The sequence below is a fragment of the Rana temporaria genome, chromosome 7 (assembly GCF_905171775.1).
Source record: "Rana temporaria chromosome 7, aRanTem1.1, whole genome shotgun sequence".
In the NCBI taxonomy this organism is placed as follows: domain Eukaryota; kingdom Metazoa; phylum Chordata; class Amphibia; order Anura; family Ranidae; genus Rana; species Rana temporaria.
In genome coordinates, this window is record NC_053495.1 from 196,094,126 (window position 1) to 196,119,723 (window position 25,598).

Sequence of the window (25,598 nt, forward strand, 5' to 3'; positions counted from 1 at the left end):
AGATGAGGTCTCCAGAACAGACAACATTATGAGATGTGTTATTTGGAATAAATAAAAAAAATGCCATTGTGTAGACACTTACTTGTTTGGAGCTCCCTGGACGTTGGTTAGTAATGTGAAATTATTCCTTACACTGCGCAGACTGGCCAGCACCTGGAAAATCATGGATACAGGGTCAGTATACAGCTTAATATGTGGGCATGGCCCCTGACATCACTAAGGCCACTTTCACACTGCGAGCTGGTCGGTAAGTAGGATTGGTTTTTCCCTGGGCATTCCCCAGGTTTTGTTGTTATCTGCTTTAGCCTTCCAATGCTACTTACTGCTATGGCCAGCTATAGATGGGGCGGTGGACATGTTTATGTTTCACCTGTGGTGCTTGTATTGGTCCAGCAGCGCACCAACACCTTTGCAGCCATTGTTCTACATGCTGGGTGTTTGGTGTGCTCCTGCACCTTTAAGGAGGGGTGGCTCCCCTTCAGTCCACCTGCCCTCATCTATCCATTAGAATGCATGTGCCTCCATTGTGGGGACACTCATTGTTTAGTGTTAGGACTACAGATTACAGGGTGCCTTTGCGCGGCTCTGTGGCTCACGCATGCGTTTGCAAATGCGTGTGGACAAAACCCCTGTTTTTAACGCATACTGTTAGACAGGTTAATTGGCTGTTCTGCGAGCTGGTCGGTAAGTAGGCTTGGTTTTTCCCTGGGCATTCCCCAGGCTTTGTTGTTATCTACTTTCACACTGGGGCGGTGGGGGCCTTTTAACCCCCGCTAGGGGCCGAAAAAGGGTTAAAACCACCCACCCGCTTTCCTGGTGGTTAGGCGGCGCTGCCCATTGATTTCAATGGGCAGGGGCGCTGTAGGAGTGGTGTATACAACGCTCCTACAGCGCCTTAAAGATGAGGCTAGCGGGACTTTTTTTAGCATCCTGCCAGCGCACCGCTCCAGTATGGAAGCCCTCGGGCTTTTACACTGGAGTGAAAGGAGCGGCTCTTTCAGGGTGCTTTGCATGCGCTATGTTTAGTGCTATAGCGCCTGCAAAGCGCCTCAGTGTGAAAGTAGCCTATAGGGCCACACACAATGTTCAATATATGGAATGCTTGGGAGAGCAATCAAAAACTGCAGACCTGATAGAGGAAATGAGGGTCAGAGAGTGAAGAGATGCTACTTTTTTCAACTGGGGAGATGCTGCAGAAGACAATATGAAACTGGGAATATGTTACATGAGGCTGGTAGAGATCGAAGATATTACCCTAATCAATGTTCCTGCTACAAATTACTGAAGTCCGAGAGCCACACATCATATACCAAAGGGTCGCAAGTTGTGCACCAAGGGCATATGCCACGTACACACGACCGTTTTTCGGGTTCAAAAAAATGACGTTTTTTTTTAATGTCATTAACCACTTAAGGACCGCCTCCTGCACATATACGTCGGCAGAATGGCACGGCTGGGCACAAGCACGTACCTGTACGTCCTCTTTAAGTGCCCAGCCCTGGGTCGCGCGCCCGCGACCCTGTCCGAAGCTCCCTGGCCGCGGGACCCGATCACCGATGGAGTCCCGCGATCGGTCCCCGGAGCTGAAGAACGAGGAGAGCTGTGTGTAAACACACCTTCCCCGTTCTTCACTGTGGCGCCGTCATTGATCGTGTGTGTTCCCTGATATAGGGAAACACGATCAATGATGTCACACGTCCAGCCCCGCCCCCTACAGTTAGAAACACATATGAGGTCACACTTAACCCTTTCAGCGCTCCCTAGTGGTTAACTCCCAAACTGCAATTGTCATTTTCACAGTAATCAGTGCATTTTTATAGCATTTTTTTGCTGTGAAAATGACAATTGTCCCAAAAATGTGTCAAAATTGTCCGATGTGTCCGCTATAATGTCGCGGTCACGAAAAAAATCGCTGATCGGCGCCATTAGTAGTAAAAAAAAATTTTTTTTATAAAAATGCCATAAAACTATCCCCTATTTTGTAAACAGTATAAATTTGGCGCAAACCAATCGATAAACGCTTATTGCGATTTTTTTTAGAAGAATACGTATCGGCCTAAACTGAGGAAAATTTATTTTTTTATATATTTTTGGGGGGATATTTATTATAGCAAAAAGTAAAAAATATTGAATTTTTTTCAAAATTGTCGCTCTATTTTTGTTTATAGCGCAAAAAATAAAAACCGCAGAGGTGATCAAATACCACCAAAAGAAAGCTCTATTTGTGGGGAAAAAAAGACGCCAATTTTATTTGGGAGCCACGTCGCACGACAGCGCAATTGTCAGTTAAAGCGACGCAGTGCCGAATCGCAAAAACTGGCCGGGTCCTTTACCTGCATTTTGATCCTGGTCTTAAGTGGTTAAAAACGATCATGTGTGGGCTCCAGAGCATTTTTTGCAGGATCTAAAAAATGTCCATAAAAAATTTCTAACATGCTTTATTTTTTCACGCCGTTTTTAACGATGTTGTTTTTAAGGTTGTAAAAAATGGTCGTGTGCGGGCTTTAACCACGTGAAAAAACCATGCATGCTCAGAAGCAAGTTATGAGACGGGAGCGCTCGTTCTGGTAAAACTAGCGTTCAAGATGGAGTGAGCGCATTCATCACGCTGTAACAGACTGAAAAGCGCAAATCGTCTTTTACTAACACGGAATCAGCAAAAGCAGCCCCAAGGGTGGCGCCATCCGAATGGAACTTCCCCTTTATAGTGCCGTCGTACGTGTTGTACGTCACCGCGCTTTGCTAGAGCATTTTTTTCACGATCGTGTGTGGCCAAGGCCGTTTTAATGATCGGGTTGAAAAAAACATCGTTTTTTAATAGACCCTTAAAAACGTCATTTTTTAGAACCCGAAAAACGGTCGTGTGTACCCGGCATTAGAGTAGAATTATAGGCAAAACTTTTTTTTTTTTTTTTCATTTTGGATAGAGTAAGGGAGGGTTATAACAACTGTTAGATTGTTTTCCCCTGCCATCTGTGTCCCGTTATGGAGATTTCCCTTCACTTCCTGTCCCATCGCCAAACAGTAAGTGGGAGGAAATTTGTGCAAATGAAAGGATTTTCCAATTAGTGTCCCAATTGGAAGATTTCCCCGTTTGGGGTTTTCTTTTACTTTCACTTTTAATGATAATAGTATAGAGTGGAACATTGGTTTACGAGTAACGCGGTCAACTAACGTTTTGAAAGACGAGCAACTTGTTGTCTCGCGAAACAAGCAGAATTTAAAGCGGTGTTTCACCCTAAAAACAACTTTCTAGCATCTCATTCAGCATAGTAGCGCGAGCTACAGTATGCCTTTATGTTTTTTTTTGGCGCCATACTCACTGTTATATCGCGTAGTAAAATTCCTATTCAGAGGGCGTTCCTATTCAGAGGGCTCGTGATTGACGGCCGGCTATGGCGCGTCACGCTTTACGAAAATAGCCGGAGTAGGTCTTGGCTCTTCCCGGCGCTATACGGCGCCTGCGCACAGACATCGGAGCTGACTGCGCAGGCGCCGTGAAGAGCACACACCTATTTCGGCTATTTCCGTGAAGCGTGACGCGCCATAGCCGGCCGTCAATCACGAGCCCTCTGAATAGGAACGCCCATTCCCCGGAAACTTTCGTAGGCGATTACACAGTGAGTACGGCGCCCAAAAAAATATATAAAGGCATACTGTAGCTCACGCTACTATGCTGAATAAGATGCTAGAAAAAAAAAAATTTTACGGAGAACCCCCGCTTTAAGCTAATGGGGTGTGCAGTACCGCATTTGGCCAGAGGTGCGGGGGCGCCGGTGACACTCGGAACGGTTCGGAAGCCGTTCGGAAATACTCGGAAGCCGAGCTGCCCCTGAGTATTTCCAAGGCTCTCTGGCGCCCCCCACACCTCTGGCCACATGCGGTATTGCCTGCCATAGAAGTCAATGCGGAACAAATTATCTTTGTTTCCATTGACTTCTATGGGGAAACTCGCTTTGATATGCGAGTGCTTTGGATTACAAGCTTTCTCCTGGAACGGCTTATGCTCGTAATCCAAGGTTCCACTGTATAGAACAAATGGAGAGGGTGAATCTTCCTATCAAGGGCACAGACAGCAATGAAAACGGACAGGGATAAAAAAAGGTTTTGCCTTTAGTTGTACTTTAAACCATGATACCTTATTAGAGGCAATTACTTAAAGTGATACTAAAGTCTTGTTTTTTTGTTTAACATTAACAAACATGTTATACTCGCCTGCTTTATGCAGTTGGTTTTGCACAGAGCAGCTCTGATCCTCCTCTTCTCGGGTCCCTCGCTGGTGCTCCTGGCGTCTCCCTCCTGTCGAGTTCCCCCACAGCAAGCAGCTTAAAATGGGGGCACCCGAGCCAAGCCGCTGCTCTGGGTGTCCATTCAGACATGGAGCTGTGGCTCAGACCTGCCCCATCACTCTCCTCATTGGCTCACTGACCTTCATTGACAGCAGCGGGAGCCAATGGTGCCTGCTGTGTGTGTGTCAGCCAATCATGAGGTAGAGTTCCAGACAGCTGAGTCTCTCGTGCAACACAGAAGTTTTTTTTATCTTAATGCATAGAATGCATTAAGATAAAAAACCTTCCGCCTTTAGAACCACTTTAACAAAATACTCCCATGTATCAATTGTACGGAGAAGTCTTAAGGTTACCTGTGGGTACATACCTGGGCAAATGGAGTAACAATCAGGTCATCCCCATGCCTAAAAATATAAAGAAGCAGGTTATAATACTTGAGATATACGTTTAGCAAAATAAATTATGTGTAATGTTGACTCAGAGTGTCAGTCCACGGAAAGCAGATTCAGGTATTCGTAGATTGACTTCCCCCTTTCCACTAGTTTCCACCGGAGTCTCTGCCCCCCTGACCATCTTTCTTAGTGGATGTAACCGAATAGCCCGGGATACCCAGAGACTTTTGAAGGATGCGGGGTACTCCTGTGCCAGCTTCACCAATGACTCTTGGGTCTAGGGTCATCCTATGTCCCATAGGGGCATAGGATGACTGAGAACTGATATCATGAATTACATGAGATGGGACAGTAATGATAATTCATGTATTGCCAGGATATCCTGAAATATTACAGGTGGTTAATTCTGACCCCAACAGGTCAATAGCAGAGTGACTCATTCATGTGGGAACATAGACTGTTGAGGTGCTAATTAAGTCTACCTGGCTGTAGTGATAAAAGCTTGCTGTGTTTGCATTCTATTGTCTATTGTGTTAATTAAGTCTGGCTCCTAAGATATTTCATTGTGCTATGCCAGGGATTTGCAATTAGCGGACCTCCAGCTGTTGCAGAACTACAAGTCCCATGAGGCATAGCAAGACTCTGACAGCCACAAGCATGACACCCAGAGAGAGAGGCATGATGGGACTTGTAGTTTTACAACAGCTGGAGGTCCGCTAATTGCATATCCCTGTGCTATGCTAACTGAGGGCCCTTTCACACGACCGTATGTCCGCGTTTTTTTATCCGTCCGTTTGCGGATGAAAACGGGACATACATGGGTCCCTATGTGATTACGGGTGTCAGCGGATGAACATCCGCTGACACCCGAAATTCTTCCGCCTCCGCAAAGATCCGCATTTGTGGACGGAAGAAATACTATTTTTCTTCGGTCTCCCGGATCGGATGAACACGGACATCCGGTCCGTTTTCGTCCGATCCCCCATAGGGGAGAGCGGAGGAAACACAGGGCGGTCCCTGCACAGTATGCGGGGACCGCCCTGTCAGCTGCCAGCTCAGCGGTGATTTTACGGAGGATCCCCGCTGAGCTTTGCGGACACACGGAGCGGATCATTACTGATCCGCTCCGTGTGAAAGGGCCCTAACCCGGTATTGTGTGAAAGTTCTATTGATGCTAATATGTGTTGTGAGTTAACACACTCTAAAAGTCATGATGTCTGCCATGTCAGCTATAGTAATTGATTCATGTAGAGTCGGTGCCAGAAAGTCTGTCTAAAATGTGGATTGGGGGGGTGGCTCGTTAAGCACCCATTGTGTGATGTTGTGGGTGGAGTTGAGTCATTGTCCAGATTTGGTTTCTAACTGTATATAACCAGCTGAGTTTACCATTAAAGTGGTCATTTGTTTGGAACCAGAGAACAGAGCTTGTGTCTTGTTTATTCTAGGGAATGGAATGGGTACTGTCTGCTGGATTGTGGAGTGTCGGATAAGCTGCAGTGGGTTGGTGGAATGGAATATCGTAAACAGTGTTAACCCCTGACCGTTACAGTGTAGTCTTACCCACACAGATTACATCGTTTCATAGTTAATCAGGTAAGAAAAAGACACAAGTCCATCTAGTTCAGTGTTTCTCAATTCCAGTCCTCAGGCCCCCCCAACAGGTCAGGTTTTCAGGATTTCCATTATTTTGCACAGGTGATTTGATCAGTTTCACTGCCTTAGTAATCACCACAGCCTTTTCATCTGAGGGAAATCCTGAAAACCTGACCTGTTGGGGGGGCCTGAGGACTGGAATTGAGAAACACTGATCTAGTTCAACCTAATGAAAACAATAATATATAGATAAATAGAAAACCTCCATCTATAGTTTGTGATTTAGGAGCATCAAGCTATTTTTTTAGAACAATCCACTGAGTTGGCCTGAACTAGTTTCTGAAGAAGTCTATTCCACATTTTCACAGCTCTTACTGTGAAGAAGCCTTTCAGTATGGGAAGGTTAAATCACTTTTCCTCCAGACATAATGAAAGTGAATACATATACACCAAGTTCACTATAAGGATCCCTTATGTATTCATACTTGGAGATCATACCCCCCTTATGTATTTATACATGAAGATCATACCCCCCTTATGTATTTATACATGGAGATCAAATCCCCCCTTATATATTTATACATGGTGATCATATCCCCCCTTATGTATTTATACATGGAGATCATACCCCCCTTATGTATTTATACATGGAGATCATATACCCCTTATGTATTTATACATGGAGATCATACCCCCCCTTATGTATTTATACATGGAGATCATATCCCCCCCTTATGTATTTATACATGGAGATCATACCCCCCCTTATGTATTTATACATATAGATCATATTCCCCTTATGTATTTATACATGGAGATCATATCCCCCCTTATGTATTTATACATGGAGATCATATCCCCCCTTATGTATTTATACATGGAGATCATATCCCCCTTATGTATTTATACATGATGATCATATCCCCCCTTATGTATTTATACATGGAGATCATATCCCCCCTTATGTATTTATACATGGAGATCATATCCCCCCTTATGTATTTATACATGGTGATCATATCCCCCTTATGTATTTATACATGGAGATCATATCCCCCCCCCCCTTATGTATTTATACATGGAGATCATATCCCCCCCTTATGTATTTATACATGGAGATCATATCCCCCCTTATGTATTTATACATGGAGATCATATCCCCCTTATGTATTTATACATGGAGATCATATCCCCCCTGGCCCTGCATCCTCTCTAATTTGCTAACTGTCTTTGATTGACAGCAGTGGGAGCCAATGGCGCTGCTGCTGTGTCTCAGCCAATCAAGAAGGAGAATCTCGGACGGCTGGGACATTCATGGACATCGCTGGAACTAGATGGTCCTTACCTCCTCGGGGAAGGGTTGGAGGGGCTGAGGGGGGTTTCTGCACACAGAAGGCTTTTTATCTCAATGCATATAATGCATTAAGATCAAAAACATTCTGGGGCAGATCCACATACATAGACTGCGCCCGGCGCAGATGTGAGATACGCTACGCCGCTGTAACTTACCTGGCTTTGGTTTGAATCCTCAACGAATTTGCGCCGTAAGTTACGGCGTCGTAGTGTATCTCTCGCGGCGGAATTCAAATTGGGCGGGTAGGGGGCATGTTCCATTTAAATGAAGCACGTCCCCGCGCCGAACGAACTGTGCATGCGCCGTCCGTAAAAACTCCCAGGGTGCATTGCTCCAAATGACGTCGCAAGGACGCCATTGTTTTCAACGTGAACGTAAATGGCGTCCAGCCCCATTCACGGACGACTTACGCAAACGACGTAAAATTTTCAAAATTAGACGCGGGAACGACGGCCATACTTAACATTGAGTACGCCACCATATAGCAGCTTTAATTATACGCCGGAAAAAGCCGAACGGAAACGACCTAAAAAAATGCGACGGCCGGTCGTACGTTCGTGGATCGTCGGAAATAGCTAATTTGCATACTCGACGCGGATTACGACATGAACGCCACCTAGCGGACGCTGAAAAATTGCATCTAAGATCCGACGACGTACGAAGACGTACGCCTGTCGGATCTAACACAGATGCCGTCGTATCTTGTTTTGTGGATACCAAAACAAAGATACGACGCGCAAAATTCGAAATTACGCGCCGTATCAACAGATACGCCGCGTAATTTCTTTGAGGATCTGCCCTTCTGGCTTTACAACCCTATTAGACCCCCAATGCCCCCCCTGCCCTCCAGTACAGCTGTTCAAGCACAGATCGTGCCCATTGTGAAACCAGAGGAAGGGGGAGGGATCTATTAAATCTGGTGTTTTTATTTATTTTTGCTAAGTTCAGCATTAAAGACAAAGAGAAGACATTTAGATCCACCAACAGATATTCATGAACTTCGCACTTACTGCTCACTTGCAGCCGAGGAGTTCCTGGACATGTTCTTTGGTGAGAGGTCATAGTCGCTGTCCGATCGGTACAGGAAGGATTCCCGTCTCTGGTTGTGGCTGGGGAAGTTTGTGTGCAGCACAAGTCCAGAACCGGGACTGGCTTGGTGGTCCAGGGGGCTGCGTCCTGAACTTGGGCCATTTTCAACATCAAAACTGAAAAAAAAAAAAGAAGAAGAAAAAAAAAAAGAATAATAAGCAACATATACAGGAAAGTGAAACATGTACCCAACCCCTTCCAGCTCTGGAGACTCCATGTTGCTGCACATTAAACATCCACAAAAGTTCCTATGAGGCCCTCCCTACGCAACTTAAAAACTTCTTCTTGCACCCCTAATCAATTTAAATTAATATTTTTACAGCAGCTAAACAAACTTTAGCAAATGCATGGAAATCAGGGATGCCAACAATATCACATGTTAAAGTGGAGTTCCACCCATAAATATAACATTACATCAGTAGTTTTAAAAAAATGTCATTAGTCCTTTAAGAAAAAAAAAAATTTTTTTTAGATGCCTTCAAAGTGTTGTTGCTAGGCAGAATAGTTATTCTTCCCACTTCCTGCACCTAGGTGCTTAATGCTTCCTAACCTACACCGCACAGACTCCTGGGAATGTAGTGGGTGTAACTTTCCAGGAGTCTGTCCACTTCCCAGTCTCAAAGAATCATGTGACTTGGACAGTACAGGTGCTGAAACCTGATCTGAAACCTATTACACTGCTTGTGCAGCACTGAGCATGTGCGAGATCTGCAAGGCTGAAATCCAGGAAGTCATACAGTCTGGCTTCATGATGCCCACACTTAAGATGGCCCCAGTCAATTTCTATTTTATAAAGTGTCTAAATGCTGTAACAACCTAACAAAACGGACCTTAGTTTACAGACTAACTTTACTAGAATACATTAAGCTTGTGTATTACAGGGGTATTTATATTTAAAAAGTGAAATTGTGGCCGGAACTCCGCTTTAAAGATAAATTGTCATGTTATTTCCCTAATGAGAAATTAGCTGCCACTTTATTTAAACAAATCGATACATTTAAAAAAATCTGGGATCAATGGATTACAAATTATTTAAGGGGAAGTTTTACTTATTTGACGAGGTCTTTATAACCTACAATTTTTTTTGCCTTTTGTACTGTATTCCTTTAGCTCTGCCCATGCTCCAGTCCTCTTCTCTTCTTTCACCGCCATACCTTTTTTTTTTCTCTCTCTCTTCTTAAAGCGGGGGTTCACCCAAAAAAACTAATTTTTAACATTAGATTGAGGCTAATTGTGGGAAGCACAATCGGGTGTTTTTTTTTAAAATCAATGCAGTACTTACCGTTTTAGAGATAGATGTTCTCCGCGGCTTCCGGGTATGTCTTCTGCGGGACTGGGCGTTCCTATTTGATTGACAGGCTTCCGACCGTCGCATACAGCGCGTCACGAGTTGCCGAAAGTAGCCGAACGATGGTGCGCAGGCGCCTTATAGAGCCGACTTGCAGTTCGGCAACTGGTGACGCGCTGTATGCGACGGTCGGAAGCCTGTCAATCAAATAGGAACGCCCAGTCCCGCAGCCCATACCCGGAAGCCGCGGAGAACATCTATCTCTAAAACGGTAAGTACTGCATTGGTTTAAAAAAAAAAAAACACCCCATTGTGCTTCCCACAATTAGCCTCAATCTAATGTTAAAAAAAAAATTTCGGGTGAACCCCCGCTTTACCTTTCTCTCTTTTAGCCCAGGTTCAGCTGAACTCGCACGATCTCACTCCCGCTGGCAGTCCCGATTTCGCCCGCGATTTAAGAGACATCTGTGCAGGTTTCTGCACAGATGTCAATGTAAATCGCGGCTCGAAATCGCAAAAAGTAGTACAGGAACTACTTTTTGAAATCAGTGCAGCGCCACAGATGCGGCGTCGCACCGATTAGGACGGTGGCATTGCCGACATGTGAAATCGCATCTCAAATCGTACCCAGTGTGAACCTAGGCTTAGTACTCCTTTTCATAAAAACATGCAATACCTGCTTCTAAGGCCCCTTTCACACGATCAGACCGTTAACGGCCGCTCCATACAGTCCTATGGAGTGTCGGATGTCAGACATGTCCGCTGACATCTGATCCGATCCGCCAAAATCAGACGTATGGCGATACGTCTCCATCCATCCATGGCGGATTGGGTAATGCCGCGTACACACGATCATTTTTCAGCATGAAAAAAAACGAAGTTTTCCCAACTTCATCATTAAAACGACGTTGCCCACACACCATCGTTTAAAAAAAATGCTCTAGCAAAGCGCGGTGACGTACAACACGTAAGATGGCACTATAAAGGGGAAGTTCCATTCGCCTTGGGGCTGCTTTAGCTGATTCCGTGTTAGTAAAAGATGATTCACGCTTTTCTGTCTGTTACAGCGTGATGAATGTGCTTACTCCATTATGAACGGTAGTTTTACCAGAACGAGCACTCCCGTCTCATAACTTGCTTCTGAGCATGCGCAGGTTTTTAACGTCGTTTTAGCCCACACACGATAACTTTTTACAACCCGAAAAACGTCATTTTTTAAAACTACGTTACAAAATGCAGCATGTTCGAATTATTTTTTTTGGTCGTTTTTCAGAACACGATCGTTTTAAATGACGTTTTTTTAAAACGACGTTTTTTTCATGCTGAAAAATGATCGTGTGTACGCGGCATGAGGAATGGATAATCACGGATATAGAACAGAAGTTCCATCCAGGATGTAGTAATTATTGAGCAGCTTCTGGCTTCTACTTAGACGAGTTTTCGCTGTGCAAACAGCGGCTAATCCTCCACACACAGCGCATCACGTGGTGCAAACTGATGACACAATTCTAGATTTCTGTACCGGACAGCGCAGTGCTGAGTGTGTTTACCAACAGGGCGTGCTGCTTTGTGGCCTACGTAAATCCAGATGAAATATCGCAAACTTTTGTGTATTTATTTAGCTCTGCAATAAAGACGTCCACAAAACCACAAAAGAAAAATAATGCGTGTTCATGTGTAAAATGTGCTAAACAAAAAAAAAAAAAAACATGGAATAGCGCACATATTTGATTTCACACGGGCTTCAGCCTGAAAAGCAAGCTTTTATAAAACTTTCAGCAAGCTTTTGCAAAGCTTTTAGAAGCTTAGAGCAGCTTTCTATAGGCCTCCGGAAGATTTACCCTCCTACGTTTTTTCTGATACGGCACTGCATTACTTTAACCATTTCCCGACCAGCCGCCTGTAGTTATACTGCGGCAGGCTGGCTGTACGTCGGCTCTTTAAGATGCGCAGCGTGGCTGGCTGTACGTCGGCTCTTTAAGATGCGCAGCGTGTCCCCGGAGCCGATTGCGCGTGCCGGGTGGGCGCAATGATCGCTGGGCACCTGCGATCGCTCGTGACATAGCGTGACATAGCAAGGACCGGAATCTGTGTGTGTGTAAACACGCAAACCCTGGTTGTCAGGGGAGAGGAGGCAGATTGTGTGTTCCTACTAAGTAGGAACAACGATCTCTCTCCTACTCTAGTCAGTCCCCCCCCCCAGTTAGAAACACACGCAGGGAACACAGTTAACCCCTTGAAAAAAATATTATACACTAATCTTAATAAGAGCATAAAACAAGGTACCGTATATACTCGAGTATAAGCCGAGTTTTTTCAGTGCTGAAAATGCCCCCCTCGGCTTATACTCGAGTCACCTTTTTGCGCCTAATCTCCTGGACTTTGGGGACCCTGTACCGGCAAAGTTTGTTGTCCGGGGGACCTACGGATGGGGAGCACTGATTTTTCAAAGATGGGCACCCATTGCATAGACTCGCATGTTAAACGGCAATTTCTTCGGTGATTTTGGGGACCCGTTACCGGCCAGTCGTAGGTCCCCGGAACTTGGCACACATGTAGCCCCATTTCTCCTCTACAAGTGTGCAAAGTTTGTTGTCTGGGGGACCACGGCTGGGGAGCAGGAATTTTTCAAACCCGGGCACCCCCTCCCCATCTTAAACGTCAGTCTAGTCATGGGCACAGTGAGGCATGGACACAGTAAGGCATGGACATAGTAAGGCATGGGCACAGTGAGGCATGGGCACAGTGAGGAAAGGGCACAGTAAGGCATGGACACAGTAAGGCATGGACACAGTGAGGCATGCAGATGGACACCCTAGGCTTATAGTCGAGTCAATACGTTTTCCCAGTTTTTTTGTGGTAAAATTAGGTGCCTCGGCTTATATTCGGGTTGGCTTATACTCGAGTATATACGGTAATAGGCGCAAAGGCAAACACACAATTATTAATCTACAATGTCTGTATAAGTCTATAAATCTTAATACGATTTCTGGTTGTAACTTTAAACAAGCTACTTCACCAGGCTTTTTGACAAAGTAATGCTGAAGCTTGCCAGCAGCTTGTTTAAAGTGACAGGCAGCACTCCCATTAAGATCTGTGTTCAGCATTTACAAATTGGAGCTGTGTGATACTTTAAAAGCTTTCTGAAAGCTCTGCAAATGCCCCGTAAAAGTTTTCTGTTCACACTGCTCTTATACAAGCTGAAGCCTGTTTGAAACAGGCCTGACAAAGAGGCAATAGATTGTGCAAACCAGTCTACAGTGCACTCCAAGGGCCAGATTCAGATAGGTTAGCGGATCTTTAGATCCGCGTAATCTATCTGATTTAAGATCCGCCGCCGCAAGTTTAGGAGGCTAGTGCTGTATTCAAAAAGCACTTACCTCAAAACTTGCGGCGGCGTATCGTAACTCCCCCAGCGGAATTCAAATTCTGCGGCTAGGGGGAGTGTGCTATTTAAATCAGGTGCGTCCCCGCGCCGATTTAACTGCGCATGCGCCACCGGCTAAATTCCCCAGCGTGCATTGCTCCAAATGATGTCTCTAGGACGTCATTGGTTGCGGCGTGAGCGTAATTTCCGTCCGGCCGGATTCTGAATCGACTTACGCAAACAAAGTAAAAATTAAAAACTCGGTGCGGGAACGACGGCCATACTTAACATTGGATACGCCTCACATAGCAGGGGTAAGTATACGCCGGAAAAAGCCAAACGCAAGCGACGTAAAAAAAAAGCGACGGGCGGGCGTTCGTTTCTGAATCGGCGTAAATGCTCATTAGGATATTCGAAGCGTAAAAGACACGGAAGCGCCACCTAGCGGCCGGCCTAGAATTGCAGCCTAAGATCCGACGGTGTAAGTTACTTACACCTGTCGGATCTTAGGCATATCTATGCGTAACTGATTCTATGAATCAGTCGCATAGATACGACCGGCCGGCCTTGGAGATACGACGGCGTATCAGGAGATACGCCGTCATATCTTCTATCTGAATCTGGCCCCAAGTGATTATTATACAGAAAACAGCAATACACATAAACGCCAGCAGAGGGCAGACATGCGCTACAAATGCAATTTGACAAACTGTCTAACTCTTATCTGCTCTTTTTTTTTTATGTTCTTGTAAGTATGACCACCATTGGTCACCGTTATTAATTAAACAAGAAGTGAGGGGAAATCTCTCCAATGGGGACAGAGACAGCAATAAAAACCAGATAGATGTTTTGAGATTCTAATTTATACCCCTTGCCCACTCTAATTATAACCAAAAAATTAATTAGCCAGTGATTTAATCAGTAATGCGGAGGGATCTGGTGCCTTGTAGATTATAGAGGCATATTTATAAAAGGGGCAACTTGCCTTTCACTAACCATCTCCTGAAATCAGTTTCCTACTATTAATGGACTTAGTCATTTGCCCCACTGGGTGCAGGAGGGGTTATGGAATTGTAATGGAGGTCATGTAAGAAGTGTGAAGTCCAATTTTCAAATGAAGAAAAGAAATGGTTAAAAAAAAAAAAAAAAAAAGAAGCCTGTTCACGTAATTGCAAATATGAATCTGGATATCACCAATCTCTAGTGAATTGATAGGCTGTATCCTCAGTGATGTCACCGGTCTCTAGTGAAGGAAAATGCAGGCTGTATTCTCAGTGACCTCATATGTCTCCTGTAAGTGTATATCCTGCATTCTCAGTGATGTCACTGGTCTCTAGTGAATAGATAGGCTACATTCTCAGTGATGTCACTGGTCTCTAGTGAATGGATAGGCTACATTCTCAGTGATGTCACCGGTCTCTAGTGAATGGATAGGCTGCATTCTAGGTGATGTCACTGGTCTCTAGTGAATAGATAGGCTACATTCTCAGTGATGTCACTGGTCTCTAGTGAATGGATAGGCTACATTCTCAGTGATGTCACCGGTCTCTAGTGAATGGATAGGCTGCATTCTCAGTGATGTCACAGGTCTCTAGTGAATGGATAGGCTACATTCTCAGTGATGTCATTGGTCTCTAGTGAATGGATAGGCTGCATTCTCAGTGATGTCACAGGTCTCTAGTGAATTGATAGGCTACATTCTCAGTGATGTCACCGCTCTCTAGTGAATGGATAGGCTGCATTCTCAGTGATGTCATTGGTCTCTAGTGAATGGATAGGCTGCATTCTCAGTGATGTCACAGGTCTCTAGTGAACGGATAGGCTGCATTCTCAGTGATGTCACCGGTCTATAGTGAATGGATAGGCTACATTCTCGGTGATGTCACTGGTCTCTAGTGAATGGATAGGCTACATTCTCGGTGATGTCACCGGTCTCTAGTGAATTGATAGGCTACATTCTCGGTGATGTCACCGGTCTCTAGTGAATTGATAGGCTACATTCTCAGTGATGTCACTGGTCTCTAGTGAATGGATAGGCTGCATTCTCAGTGATGTCACTGGTCTCTAGTGAATGGATAGACTGCATTCTCAGTGATGTCACTGGTCTCTAGTGAATGGATAGGCTGCATTCTCTGTGATGTCACCGGTCTCTAGTGAATGGATAGGCTACATTCTCAGTGATGTCACTGGTCTCTAGTGAATGGATAGACTGCATTCTCAGTGATGTCACTGGTCTCTAGTGAATGGATAGGCTGCATTCTCTGTGATGTCACCGGTCTCTAGTGAATGGATAGGCTGCATTCTCAGTGATGTCACCAGTCTCTATGAATGGATAGGCTACATTCTCAGTGATGTCACCGGTCTCTATGAATGGATAGGCTACATTCTCAGTGATGTCACCAGTCTCTAGTGAATGGACAGGCTGCATTCTCAGTGATGTCACCGGTCTCTAGTGAATGGACAGGCTGCATTCTCAGTGATGTCACTGGTCTCTATGAATGGATAGGCTACATTCTCAGTGATGTCACTGGTCTCTATGAATGGATAGGCTACATTCTCAGTGATGTCACCGGTCTCTATGAATGGATAGGCTACATTCTCAGTGATGTCACCGGTCTCTAGTGAATGGACAGGCTGCATTCTTAGTGATGTCACTGGTCTCTAGTGAATGGATAGGCTACATTCTCAGTGATGTCACTGGTCTCTAGTGAATGGATAGGCTGCATTCTCAGTAATGTCACCGCTCTCTAGTGAATGGATGGGCTACATTCTCAGTGATGTCACTGGTCTCTAGTGAATGGATAGGCTGCATTCTCGGTAATGTCACCGCTCTCTAGTGAATGGATAGGCTACATTCTCAGTGATGTCACTGGTCTCTAGTGAATGGATAGGCTACATTCTCAGTGATGTCACCAGTCTCTAGTGAATGGATAGGCTACATTCTCAGTGATGTCACCGGTCTCTAGTGAATGGATAGGCAACATTCTCAGTGATGTCACTGGTCTCTAGTGAATGGATAGGCTACATTCTCAGTGATGTCACCGGTCTCTAGTGAACGGATAGGCAACATTCTCAGTGATGTCACTGGTCTCTAGTAAATGGATAGGCTACATTCTCAGTGATGTCACCGGTCTCTAGTGAATGGATAGGCAACATTCTCAGTGATGTCACTGGTCTCTAGTGAATGGATAGGCTGCATTCTCAGTGATGTCACCAATCTCTAGTGAATGGATAGGCTACATTCTCAGTGATGTCACCGGTCTCTAGTGAATGGATAGGCTACATTCTCAGTGATGTCACTGGTCTCTAGTGAACCGATAGGTTGCATTCTCAGATGTCACTGGTCTCTAGTGAATGGATAGGCTACATTCTCAGTGATGTCACCGGTCTCTAGTGAACGGATAGGTTGCAGTTTCAGTGATGTCACTGTTGCTTAGTAAACTGATTGGCTGCATTGATCAGTCCCTAGTCAACTCACTGCATCTTCTGTAACTGTAACACAGCCACACATTTATCTATACAGTACTGTATATAGTTGTACCATGTTTATTGAATTTGAATATATTTCATTTCAGACCTTTTTTTTTTTTAATAATCTGTATTATCCTTCTACTGAGAAGATATTTTCTCTGCAACTTTTATATAGCAACATCCATCAAAGCACCTTAATTACGACTCATCCTACACGGGATCCGAGAGGGATTGAAGAAAATAGGATCAAAGCGGTAGAAGACAGAGGAAATGCTAATTAGTACATAATTAATTTAGGCTGAGTTTCAGGCTGGATCCTGCTAACCCAGACAACAGATGAGAAAACTTGCCGTGTATAAGAATATATGACCTTAGTCAGTTAAACGTGTGCACATTAGACAAGAATAGGCTGGGAGTCTGCACTGTCTGGAGACCGAAGACCGGTGTCAGAGCCGGGGATATAATGTCCCGGATGACATCACAGAGTGAAAATTACCACCAAGCTATTAAACATTCATCAGATAACAGTTAATGACCACTAGAAGATGACGGCTGCAGTGCATCCTATACTCCAACCAAGACCATTGTTACCATATGGGACATGTTGGCTGGTGCCTAGGGCAGCATTTTAAAGGACCGTGGTAGAACAGAAAATAGGTTTGGCTACCTTAAATAAATGTTTAGGTCTGCCATCGTTGTCCTTCCTGCATTACTTGGTCAGCAACAAAAAGTTGAATATCAGGTTATATAATTTGGTTAAAGCCAAACTGAACCCTCTTACAAACCCTTCCCTTGTGAGTTACATCTAGAGCCCTCATCTTAGCAGGGAGTGTAAGCTCTGTGAGTGAAGGGCTCTACCTCTGACTCACAGGGGTGCAAGCTTTGCCGGGAGGGGGGCTCTAGCACTCATTCATAGGGGGCATGAGCTTTGTTGACTGGAGGACTTAAGGTCTGACTTACAGGAGGCATGAATTTTGTTGATTGGAGGACTCTAGCTCTCTCAGGAGGCATGAGATTTGCAGAGTGAAGGACTCAAGCGCCAATGTACAGGAGAAGTGAGCTTTGTCCAGTGAAGGACTCAAGCTCTAACATACAGGAGGGAGCTTTGCCAAGTGAAGGACTCAAGCTCTAACATACAGGAGGAGGGAGCTTTGCCAAGTGAAGGACTCAAGCTATAATGTACAGGAGGAGTGAGCTTTGTCCAGTGAAGGACTCAAGCTCTAACATACAGGAGGGAGCTTTGCCAAGTGAAGGACTCAAGCTCTAACATACAGGAGGAGTGAGCTTTGCAAAGTGAAGGACTCAAGCTCTAACATACAGGAGGAGGGAGCTTTGTCCAGTGAAGGACTCAAGCTCTAATGTACAGGAGGAGTGAGCTTTGCCCAGTGAAGGACTCAAGCTCTAACGTACAGGAGGAGGGAGCTTTGCCCAGTGAAGGACTCAAGCTCTAACATACAGGAGGGAGCTTTGCCAAGTGAAGGACTCAAGCTCTAACATACAGGAGGAGGGAGCTTTGCCAAGTGAAGGACTCAAGCTCTAATGTACAGGAGGAGTGAGCTTTGTCCAGTGAAGGACTCAAGCTTTAACGTACAGGAGGAGTGAGCTTTGCAAAGTGAAGGACTCAAGCTCTAATGTACAGGAGGAGTGAGCTTTGCCCAGTGAAGGACTCAAGCTCTAACATACAGGAGGAGGGAGCTTTGCCCAGTGAAGGACTCAAGCTCTAACATACAGGAGGAGGGAGCTTTGCCAAGTGAAGGACTCAAGCTCTAACGTATAGAAGGAGTGAGCTTTGCCCAGTGAAGGACTCAAGCTCCAATGTACAGGAGGAGTAAGCTTTGCCAAGTGAAAGACTCAAGCTCTAACATACAGGAGGAGGGAGCTTTGCCAAGTGAAGGATTCAAGCTCTAATGTACAGGAGTGAGCTTTGTGAGTGAAGGACTCAAGCTTTAACGTACAGGAGGAGTGAGCTTTGCCCAGTGAAAGGCTCAAGCTCTAACATACAGGAGGAGTGAGCTTTGCCCAGTGAAGGACTCTTAGGGGGTGTGAGCCTTACCGATTTGGAAGACTCCAGCTCTGACTCTTAGGGGGTGTGAGCTGTGCTGATTGGAAGACTCCAGCTCTGACTCTTAGGGGGTGTGAGCTGTGCTGATTGGAAGACTCCAGCTCTGACTCTTAGGGGGTGTGAGCTGTGCTGATTGGAAGACTCCAGCTCTGACTCTTAGGGGGTGTGAGCTGTGCTGATTGGAAGACTCTAGCTCTGACTCTTAGGGGGTGTGAGCTGTGCTGATTGGAAGACTCCAGCTCTGACTCTTAGGGGGTGTGAGCTGTGCTGATTGGAAGACTCTAGCTCTGACTCTTAGGGGGTGTGAGCTTTAATGATTGGAGGTCTGTACCTCTGACTCTCTAGGGGGTCTGGCTCTGCTGCATGATGGCGGGGGGCAGACATCACTATGGTGGTGTGGTGCTTTCCTTTGTATGTAGGTGCATAGCCCCGTAATACATCACACTGTGCTTGAATAATTCCAGCTCATGAAATACATGTGATCCCCGGGGGTGTACAGGGCGAGAGCTGAACTGGTTAATAATCTTCCCAAAATCATGGACAGCCCAGCCAATGAAGAAATACAATATTAGATTTTTGTGTTCGGTATCCATTCCTCCAAAGGTCAAGTGATCCATTACTTTCATTAATAAGAAAAGCCGAATCGGATGAATAATTTATCTGTAAACAGGTCAGCCGCGCAGAAAACACCTAATTATTACACGTCAATGGCTGCAACTCAATCCCGGGGGAGACTCCTCTGCGATCTGCATTCGATGACAAGGCCACCAAATCTCTGAAGCCTGTCATTCTGTAATCAGCTCAGAGTACACGGCGACCACAAAGTCGCTGTGACCGTGTAAGATTTGCGTTCTCTTTAGTTCACTTCTTACATCCCGGTCCTAAAAACTCAGGCTGCCTTAAAGCTGAACTCAGGATACAAAAAGTTTCATTAAAATATATTCCTGCATCATGGCAAAGAATACAAATCCACTTTATGTGTGCATCAAAACCCAGATATTAGTTTGTAAAAGTGGCAGTGACATCATCACTGTGCTGTACAGGGAGCAGAGCTGTGGGAGGGGCCCAGCCGGCTCCACCCACTACAGCCTGCCTGCACAAAACTACAGGAGGGGCGGAGACAAGACCAGTCTCCCTGCACAAGGAGAGAAAACAGCAGTGACTAGTGGGAGGGGTCCAGCAGGCTCCACCCACTACAGGCTGCCTGCACAAAACTACAGGAGGGGAGGAGACAAGACCAGTCACCCTGCACAAGGAGGGAGAGCAGCAGTGACTGGTGGGAGGGGCCCAGCAGGCTCCATCCACTACAGGCTGCCTGCAGAAAACTACTGACACTAACACTGATACCAATTAACTACTTTAGACCTGGGCCATAGTAAAAAAACGGCCTCAAGGTGGCTCTATAAATCCGGGAGGCCGTCTTTTTACGGCCTCGGGTCCTCCGGCCACTGGGGGCGCACACGCGCGCTTCACCGCAATGCGTCAGCCAGGTACCCGCGATCGGCAGTGACAGAGCAGGGAAGTGGAGCTCTGTGTGTAAACACAGAGCTCCACGTCCTGTCAGGAAGTGGAGACTGATGCTGTGTCCCTTTTACACAGCATCGGTCACCTCCCCCAGTCAGTCCCCTCCCCCCACAGTAAGAATCACTCCCAGGGTACACACTTAACCCCTTCCTTGCCCCCTAGTGTTAACCCCTTCCCTGCCAGTCACATTTATACAGTAATCAGTGCACATTTATAGCACTGTTCGCTGTATAAATGTGAATGGTTCCAAAAATGTGTCAAAAGTGTCCGATGTGTCCGCCATAATGTCGCAGTCCTGACAAAAATCGCAGATCGCCGTATTACTAGTAAAAAAAAAAATAATAAAAAAAATGGCAGAATTCTATCCCCTATTTTGTAGCCGCTATAACTTTTGCGCAAACCACTATACGCGATATTGCGATTTTTTTTTTTTACCAAAAATATGTAGAATACATCTCCGCCTAAACTGAGAATTTTTTTTTTTTTTTTTTTTTTTTTAATGGGATATTTATTATAGCAAAAAGTAAAAAATATTGGGCCAGATTCAGATAGATTACGCGGATCTAAAGATGCGCTAACCTATCTGATTTAAGATCCGCCGCCGCAAGTTTTTGAAGCAAGTGGTTAATTCACAAAGCACTCACCTCAAAACTTGCGGCGGCGTATCGTAAATCCCCCGGCGGAATTCAAATTCCGCGGCTAGGGGGAGTGTACTATTCAAATCAGGCGCGTCCCCGCGCCGATCGAATAGCGCATGCGCCGTCCGGAAATTTTCCCAACGTGCATTGCTCCAAATGACGTCGCATAGACGTCATTGGTTTCGTCGTGAGCGTAACTTACGTCCAGCTCTTTTGTGAATCGACTTACGCAAACGACGTAAAATTTCAAAATTCGACGCGGGAATGACGGCCATACTTAACATTGGCTGCGCCTCATAGACCCAGGGGTAACTATACGCCGGAAAAAGCCGAACGCAAACGACGTAAAAAAAAAACGCCGGGCGGTCGTTCGTTTTGGAATCGGCGTAACTCCTCATTTGCATAATCGTTGCGTAAAAGATATGGAAGCGCCACCTAGCGGCCGGCCTGGAATTGCAGCCTAAGATGCGACGGTGTAACACAGTTACACCTGTCGGATCTTAGGGATATCTATGCGTAACTGATTCTATGAATCAGTCGCATAGATACGGCCGGCAGAACTCAGAGATACGACGGTGTATCAGGAGATACGCCATCGTATCTCTTTGTGAATCTGGCCCATAATTTTTAATAACATTCAATTACAATATGACTTGTGTAGAAATTATATAATAAGCTATATTATTATTTTTCATTTTATTTGCTCTTTTTTCCCCATGAAAGTGGAGTTGCCCTTTAGAAAAAGTCGATCATATGAAGCCCTTAGGAGAAGTTGGATTATTAAATATTTAGTCGTAAAAGCGATAAATACTAAAAGAAACTTTCCGAACCTTCCTGAGAGCGAGCGCGAAGACATCCGCTCAGGAAATTCATATTGTTTATTGCGACATGAGAGCGGAATTTTGTCTCAGCCGGATTTTATTGCTCTTGATTAGCCTAATAAACGGCGATAACGATCGGAGGAGATTTAGGCTGACAATTGGGAGATGCTAATTGCGGAATGAGCGATCGGAAGAGGTATTGAAATCTGCGTAGGATGGCAGGCGGGGGGTGGGGGGGGGGGTTGGGGCAGATTTGCTCGGAGACACATTCAGACGAATATTTTATAGAACGGGCATTAATAAATCCGGCCTGATGTCATTACCGCCAGTCAGTGGCGCAGCTGGGAGAGGGGCCAGGAGCCGCGTCACAATTCCCGCTCCGTGCCAAAACCAACAACCGAGCAACCTGCGCAAATAAAGTGTGTCTCCGGACCTACTGTGCCGGGGGAAGAGCAGGATACATGGATGACCTCAAATATCCGAACACCTCTACACCAGGGTGGGCAACTTACCTGTCATGGGGGGGGGGGGCTCAAGTGTGGCCCCTGACATCACCTAAGGGCCGCACGTAATATTCAGTGAATGTAATGCTATTGAAAACTGTCAGAGACTGTAGACATGGAACAGGTAAAGGTCAGAGACTGCAGACATGGTACAGGACATGGTCAGAGACCGCAGACATACAACAGGAGATGGTCAGAGACTGCAGACATGGAACAGGAGATGGTAAGAGACTGCAGACATTATACAGGAGATGGTCAGAGACTGCAGACATGGAACAGGTGATGTCAGAGACTGTGGACATGGAACAGGTGATGTCAGAGACTGCGGACATGGAACAGGGAATGGTCAGAGACTGCAGACATAGAATAGGAGATGGCCAAAGACTGCAGACATGGTACAGAAGATGGTCAGAAATTGTGGACATAGAACAGGAGATGGCTATAGACTGCAGACTTGCGACAGGAGATGGCCAGAGACTGCAGACATAGAACAGGAGATGGCCAAAGACTGCAGACATAGAACAGGAGGTGATCAGAGACTGCAGACAATAAACAGGAGATGGTCAGAGACTACAGACAAACAAAAAAGGAGATGATCAGAGACTGCAGACATAGAACAGGAGATGGCCAGAGACTGCAGACATAGAACAGGAGATGGCCAAAGACTGCAGACATGCAGCAGGAGGTGATTAGAGACTGCAGACAAGAAACAGGAGATGGCCAGAGACTGCAGACAAGGAACAGGAGATGGTCAGAGACTGCAGACAAGAAACAGGAGATGGTCAGAGACTGCAGACAAGAAACAGGAGATGGTCAGAGACTGCAGACAAAAAAAATATGATCAGAGACTGCAGACAAGGAACAGGAGATGGTCAGAGACTGCAGACAAGAAACAGGAGATGGTCAGAGACTGTCGACAAGAAACAGGAGATGGTCAGAGACTGCAGACAAGAAACAGGAGATGGTCAGAGACTGCAGACAAAAAAAAGATGATCAGAGACTGCAGACAAGGAACAGGAGATGGCCAAAGACTGCAGACATGGAACAGGAGATGGTCAGAGAGTGCAGACAAGAAACAGAAGATGGCCAGAGACTGCAGACAAAAAAAAAGATGATCAGAGACTGCAGACAAGGAACAGGAGATGGCCAAAGACTGCAGACATGGAACAGGAGATGGTCAGAGAGTGCAGACAAGAAACAGGAGATGGCCAAAGACTGCAGACATAGTACAGGAGATGGTCAGAGACTGCAGACAAGGAACAGGAGATGGTCAGAGACTGCAGACAAGGAACAGGAGATGGCCAGAGACTGCAGACATAGTACAGGAGATGGTCAGAGAGTGCAGACATGCCATGTTGAATAATATGGACCTTCTTCAGCTGACAGTCTTCAGACTCAATATATAAGAATGCTAGAGATCACACATTTTACACATCAGTGCTCCCACCGTGGCGCTCCCTACTTTTGCCACATTCGAAATTTCCTCCCCAAAAGATCAATTATACAAGATCTCTTTTTCCCGTAATCTTGTAAAAACTCTCTGCTCACTTTCTGCCCCAATGGGTAAAACATTATAGGACAGTAAACCCGATACAATTTGTATTTATGTGTGAGGTCTGCTCATAGGATAGAAGGAGGGCATGCTGGGACTTGTAGTTCCTCAGCAGCAAAAAAAGTCTGGGTTGAATAGAACGTCTCCATTTTGGGAACAACCCCATTCACCGAGCAACATGCAGACGCGACTCAACCTCCAGCAGCCAGCGGGAACAGATGTATTAATAGATTACTTTTACACGGCTGTCATGTTTTTCTTATCATCACATGTCCTAATTAAGCAGATGAACACAACACACCGTGCGTCCATAACGCTCCAGCTGAGTCTTCGCAGCGCAGGAAGGGACTGCGCCGCCTTTCACATACTTTGACTTATTCCGGTTCTGTTTTACATCAAAATTATTTTTTTCCCCCCAAGACCTCTACAGCTTTGTGGGCCAGATTCACAGCGGAGATACGACGGAGTATCTCTCAGGCCCCGTACTCACGACCAAACATGTCTGCTGAAACTGGTCCGCAGACCAGTTTCAGCAGACATGTTTGGCCGTGTGTTGGCCCGAGCGGACCATTTTGGGACGGATCGGACAGGTTTCCAGCGGACAACTGTTTCCCGGACTTGTTTTAAAACAGTCCGCTGGAAACCTGTCCGCCCGGACATGTACGGTCGTCTGTACAGACCTACCGTACATGTCCTGCCGCCCGCATCCCTCGCATGCGTCGAATGACTTCGACGCATGCGTGGAAGCATATTTAAGGCGGCCCGCCCACGTCGCCGCGTTATTGTCGCGGCGACACCGCGTCATCGACGCGGCGACACCGCGGACACGCCCCGCGTAATGTTTACGCGCGGGCTTCTGTTCGATGGTGTGTATAGCCATCGAACAGAAGTCCCCGGGCAGTCCCCGGCCAGACATGTCCGATGGAAACGGTCTGCAGACCGTTTTCATCGGACATGTCCTGCCGTGAGTACAAGGCCTAAGAGTATCTATGCGGCTGATTCATAGAATCAGTTACGCATAGATATCCCTAAGATCCGACAGGTGTAATTGTTTTACACTGTCAGATCTTAGGATGCAATACCGCGGCCGCCGCTGGGGGGAGTTAGCGTCGTAAACCAGCGCCGGGTATGCAAATTAGGAGTTACGGCGATCCACGACGGTTTTTCGCGTTCGCTACGTCGCTGCTAGTCTAGTTTCCCGTCGCAAAGTTAGTCGTCGTTTTTGGTGCCCTAACTTTACACAGCACACGTATGTGTTGTATAAAGTATGGCCGTCGTTCCCGCGTCGAAATTTGAAAATTTTTCCTTCTTGCGTAAGACGTCCGGGAATACAGAAGTACGCTACGCACGTCGCCGTTCGAAAAAATGACGTCACTTCGCGCAAAGCACGGCGGGAATTTCGAAACGGAGCATGCGCAGTAGGTCCGGCGCGGGAGCGCGCCTAATTTAAATGGCTCACGCCCCTTTGAATTACGCGGGCTTACGCCGGAGGCCGCCGGCGTAGGTTTTCATTGCAAGTGCTTTGTGAATCAGGCACTTGCGATGAAAACTTGCGGCGGTGTAACGTATCTACGATACGTTACGCCGCCGCACTTCTACGTGAATCTGGCCCTCTATGTTTATTGAACCATTCCTTTATTCTTGTATCACGCACA

The 25,598-nt window shown here is 45.9% G+C and overlaps 1 protein-coding gene across 3 annotated transcripts in view; it reads right to left on the reverse strand.

Moving 5' to 3' along the window:
• The window catches only part of PDE4B (phosphodiesterase 4B), a 432,600-nt gene that overhangs the window by 159,659 nt on the left and 247,343 nt on the right, over window positions 1–25,598 (reverse strand). For all 3 annotated transcript variants that reach the window (XM_040360754.1, XM_040360756.1, XM_040360757.1), the window contains 3 exons: window positions 8,639–8,833; window positions 4,657–4,693; window positions 83–153 (listed from right to left, as the gene is read on the reverse strand). In XM_040360754.1, coding sequence (XP_040216688.1) covers window positions 83–153; window positions 4,657–4,693; window positions 8,639–8,833 — 303 coding nt within the window. The remainder of the gene's footprint in view (window positions 1–82; window positions 154–4,656; window positions 4,694–8,638; window positions 8,834–25,598) is intronic.